Below are 5,662 nucleotides of genomic sequence, written 5' to 3' on the forward strand. Positions count from 1 at the left end.
AATTTAAACCAGTCCTCAAAGGTACAGAAAACACCTTGAGATTTGTATATAAAATGTTTAGGTATGTTTAATGAAACAATTTTTCAATATATTTTCATTATTTATTTTGCCCCCTTTTTATGTAATGTAGCTGTTAAAATTGAGCAATTTCTAATACTCAGAACAAGAAATGCATCCTGCTGGCTTCTCAAGGATAAGTCTGTTAGGCATCTGTCTCTTATTGGCTTTAACTGATAACAACTGCAAATAAACGTGTTCTATATTAAATTTATGACCGTGGCTAGCTAGCCTGGTAGTTTGCTGACTAAAGCCCAGATTGGCTTCTCCAAATAAGGCAAATGGTGGTGGAGTTTGGCTAGTGAAAAATAATTGCAGAAAAATTATATTAATCCTGTTTTAAAAATGTTAAGACATGGCTGATATGTTATTCTTTAGCAGCACAACAGAAATGTGTTTACTGTCCCTTTAATTTGGTAATTTGATTAGTAAATACAAATTGCAGTGGGAAGTCAGCCCCAATATAAAAATTGAGATCTCCCACATTTATAGGTTAGAGGAGGGGAATCTATACATTTTTTAAATGTGCTCCTTAAAGGGACATGAAGTCCAACATTTTTCTTTCATGATTCAGATCGAGCATGCAATTTTTAACAACTTTCTAATTTTACTTCTATTTACGTAACCTCAAGAGTGTGCACAGGTCTGGAACACTATATGGCAGCAGTTTTGCAATAATGTTATCCATTTGCAAGGGCACTAGATGGCAGCACTAGTGCTCCAGATGCCTACCTAGGTATCTCTCCAACAAAAAATATACATTTGATAATAGAAGTAAATTGGAAACTTAAAAAAAAAAAAAAAATTGTATGCTCTGTCTGAATAACAAAAGAACATTATTGGGTTTCATATTCCTTTAATGTGATTCTACTGTTAGAAATGTTTAAACAATATTGTAATTGCTGACTAATAATGTTTGCGTAATTACTAAATATCTGTGTTGTTAGCAGTGTACAAATATGAAACTCAGTTCTAAGAATAATGGAAGAAACTTCTAATGAATTCTGAAAGCGGCAACCTAAATTGATATTTTAAGATAATTTCTAAATAGTAGTAGGTTTATGGTACAGATCCTTATGGTACGAACAAAATTACACCAAACAATTGTTTTGTTACTAAGACTTAGATTTTCAATTTGACAGTGGTTTTGACTGAAATTATATACTTATTATTTTATTTTATATATATATATATAATGTATGTATATGTGTGTGTGTATTTATTTTATTTATTTTCTGCTAATAAATACTGATTAAATGCTAGGGTTTTTTTACGTTTATAAAATCATACTGATGTTATTGATCTGGTAATTGTTTTTTTTTATTCCTTTCAGAGTCTCCTGAAGATGTGGCCCCGACAGTTGGATTTTCAAAAGCAGACATTAAGCAGGGGAGATTTGAGATCACAATGTTTGACTTGGGTGGTGGAAAGAGAATTCGAGGAATTTGGAAAAACTATTATGCTGAATCTTATGGAGTAGTGTTTGTTATTGACTCGAGTGATATTAACAGGATGGAAGAAACAAAGGAAACAATGGCTGAAGTTCTAAGGCATCCTAAAATTTCAGGAAAACCAGTTTTAATGTAAGTCAGGATCCTGGTTTCTAAATGTTATGGTTTTGGGTGACTTTGTTATATTAATAGTGCTGTGGGGAAAATCTGCAGTTTTCTGAAGAAGGAGACAAGTGTCCCTTAAAGTTTTTAAAATACAGTTGACTTATAGTTATGGTAGAATATTATATAATATTTTTTCTTTCTTCAAAGATAAATTTAAATCTCTCTAAGAACATTTATCTGTGTATACATCTTTATATCAATAAGGTTGCAGACTTAGAAGATTAATCTGGGGTATAATAAGCATCACAACATTCCATCCTATAACAAATTCAGCCATGTTTATTTGTCTCAGTTTCACTAATCCCCACACACACCTTTTGTATTTGTTGACAACTATAGTTCAAGTGTTCTGATCTTTCCTTCACATAACTTTTGTTTAGAAATCCTTTACCAAATATTGTGCTTGTTTTCTTGCACAGTTTTCAAATGAAAGTGACATTATTTTGTTGTATCTAAATAAGGGTTTTTCATTGTGGATAAATAAGTTTCATGTCAGACGTGTGGAGACATCTCCATATCCACCAACAGCGGTGTAGGAGTTGTCTTTATCATTATTTTCAGACAAATAATTTTTCAGGCTTTTCATTTGCAGAATAAAAAGAAATGGAATACTGTGGCATTTTAGTTTCTACTTCCCTGCAAGATCTCTTTGCTCTTCTTTCCAATGCCTAATCTATTACTGCCTCCTCAAGGTCCTCATATGGGTATAAAGAATTAAATTTGTTATTGTTTTTTTTAAATAACCTGAAGTATACATTTCTGGAGACAGTAAAACCTGGATTTGCATATTTCAAATGATATTAAAAATACATTTAACACATCTTCCATTTGCCTAAAAATGTTGTTTGTGCTACGTATCCTGGAAAAGCCAAAAAGCAAATTCTGCAACATGTAAATGGTGCAAGTCAAATGTGTGGTTTAGAGCAGGGTTTGACAAACCAAGAAGCCAGGGACTACTGGCTCGTAGAATTTTACCCCTGATCCTAATATTTTGGGTTATTCTTCATATATCTATATACAAATACCACTGTCTACCTCCTAAAGGTATATCTGGATTCTGAATATTCATACTGGCTTCTAAATTTTAAATAGATTTATTGATCCCTGGTTTAGGGAATTTTCAGCATTGTGAAAACTTAGGATACAGACTTTGCTTGTGACTGCTCTAGGGAGCGTGGGAAAAAGCACGATTTTTACACAAGAGGCGCTTACTGTCCCTTTAATACTGGTGTATTACATGTCATACTTTGTTTTATAAGCTTTCTTTTGAACCCAGAACCTTGTTAGCTGAAGCAAGGTGTACATATCTTTGATATTTTAAGATTCATCTAACAGTACATGTTATTTAAAGCAGTGATTTTTAACCTTTTTTTTGCCGTGGCACACTTTTTTACATTAAAAAATCCTCTGGCACACCACCATCCCAAAATTTAAAAAAAAATCACACATTGTAGCCTAATACAGCATATATATATATATATATATATATATATATATATATACACAAACACACACATACTGTATGTATTGTGCTGTTATGCCATGCCTCCTACAAACTACCCCTGCACTGGGAGTAAAAACCAAGTTTAAAAAATATGTCACACTGTTGTCAGTCTGCCGTGGCACACCTGAGGATCTCTCATGGCACACTAGTGTGCCACGGCACACTGGTTGAAAAACACTGATTTAAAGGACCAGTCAACACATTAGATTTGCATAATCAACAAATGCAAGATAACAAGACAATGCAATAGCACTTAGTCTGAACTTCAAATGAGTAGTAGATTTTTTTTTATAACAAATTTCAAAGTTATGTATATTTCCACTCCCCGTGTACCATGTGATAGAAATCAGCCAATCACAAATGCATATACGTATAGTCTGTGAATTCTTGCACATGCTCAGTAGGATCTGGTGACTCAAAAGGTATAAATATAAAAGGCTGTGTACATTTTTTTTAAATGGAAGTAAATTGGAAAGTTGTTTAAAATTACATGTTGTATCTGAATCATGAAAATTTAATTTAACCTGAGTGTCCCTTTAACCCTTTGACTCTCCAATACTTCCCCACTAAATTTCCAAAGGGCTAATAATTAAATGTTTCTGTTCCTTCTAATATCTCACTGCCTTTAAATTTACATTTATTAATTTGCTTCCACAATATGTGTGTGTGTGTGTGTGTATATATATATATATATGTTTGTATGTATGTGTGTAAATATATATATATATATATATATATATATATATATATATATATATATATATATATGTGTGTGTGTAAATATATAGTTTTGACTGTATGATGATGTCATGGATGATGTTACTAGAGATGCCTTTGATAATTTTAATTTGTGATGTAACTAGCGATGTCATCAACAGTGTTGTGTGATGTCACCAGTGATGCAATGTATGTTTTTGAAAGCCTACAGAGGTTGGTGGAGTTTATTTTATTTTTTTCCCCATAAACCATAAAGTAATACCACAACTGAGGCTTTTTTTTTAACAAAATTGTTTCTGGTGCTGATAATAAAGAAGTGGATCAAATACAAAAATATATTCAAATATAAAATATCCAAAATAGCCTAAATAAAGAGTTTATGTTCAAAACCCTTTACTCAGACTGCTTGGAAGCATAAAAGGTTTGACTTTCTGAATAGTTTGGATTTCAAAATATTTGTGTATTCACATCTGTAAAATGGAACAGCTTTGTGGGGGGGGGGGGGAGACCAAATGTAAACAATATCTTTTGTAAAAAAAAAAATTTTTTGTTAAACAGTAACGAAAAAGTCTGAATGAATTCTGAAATTGTACTTGTAATTTATATAAACTGACCATTAAGATTGGTAACCACAGTAGATCATTTCCACTGTATATGTTTCATTGTTCCACAGTGATAATAAAGAACGATTAGTAATAGAGGTTTATATAGTGGTCTGTCATGTTTTCACAAATGTAATGTGTACTGTAAACCTAGTATTTATTAGTTTTCTAGTTTATCTCCAGTTTACTTATTGTGCAATGTTCCCACATACAGAGAACACTATACGTGTACAGCACATTTTCTGTCTTCCTATTATTGCCAATGATGATACTAAGCCAATATATTTTTAAAGGCTTAAACAAAATACAATTTTGTCAGAATATAAAAAATGGCATTTTTAGAATGGTGTTCTGCAACATTTTTTGGTTGCTGTAAAAAAGTACTTTGTAATTTTGTTAAATTGATTTTTTTTTTTTTTTTTTTTTTAGAATTTAACGAGACTGAAGATTATAGTAATAAAATGTAATTAGGTGGCATTTTTTTATCAAACAGATGCTTGAATGTTAAACACATAGTTAAAATTCACTCCCAGTTATTCTACGTTGCTTTTCCACAGCAGGGCAGAGAGATTGATTGATCGTCTTGCTTAGTCACAGCAATGTGTTGGAATGCCAAATGAGACTTTAAAGGGACAGTAAACATGTCCTGAAAAAGAATCTCATAACAGACATGTTTTTAATTGTTAAAAATATGTTATATAATGCCCCTTTAAGTTATACTCACATTTGTGTGTTTATATTTTAAATGTACTTTTTACATCCCATTTCCAGCTGCCACAGTTTTTTTTTTTTTAATTCCTTTTACTTCTTATTCTAAAATGCTACTGGGGTGCAGCCAACCAACCAGAAGGCGACTGTTAGCGATATTCACTTGCTATAGCTCTCAAGTGCGCTGATGCATCACATGCACGGTAGCTTCAATGGAGACATGCTTATATTGCTGTGGGCTCACAGGAAGCTATTGCTCATGTGAGGCATCAATGTGGCACTGTGGGCTGGGGGGTACCGGACAGCCCTTCCAAAAGTAAACTTAAAATAGAAACACGCAAACTTGAATATAACTTAAAGGGGCATTATGCTGCATATGCCTTTCAGACATTCACTGTCACATTAACTTCTCTTTGAGGGGTTAATGACATGCTTAGAAATTACCATTCATTTAATAA

General features: G+C 32.3%; 1 protein-coding gene across 1 annotated transcript in view; it reads left to right on the forward strand.

The window, feature by feature from the left end:
* Positions 1 to 5,662, forward strand: part of LOC128653007 (ADP-ribosylation factor-like protein 13B) — a gene marked incomplete in the record, with an annotated part of 226,677 nt that overhangs the window by 24,126 nt on the left and 196,889 nt on the right. Inside the window, 1 exon segment of the mRNA XM_053706039.1 lies at positions 1,391 to 1,640. Within this exon segment, the coding sequence (XP_053562014.1) occupies positions 1,391 to 1,640 (250 nt within the window).

This window comes from Bombina bombina, chromosome 3, assembly GCF_027579735.1.
Source record: "Bombina bombina isolate aBomBom1 chromosome 3, aBomBom1.pri, whole genome shotgun sequence".
NCBI classification, from domain to species: Eukaryota; Metazoa; Chordata; class Amphibia; order Anura; family Bombinatoridae; genus Bombina; species Bombina bombina.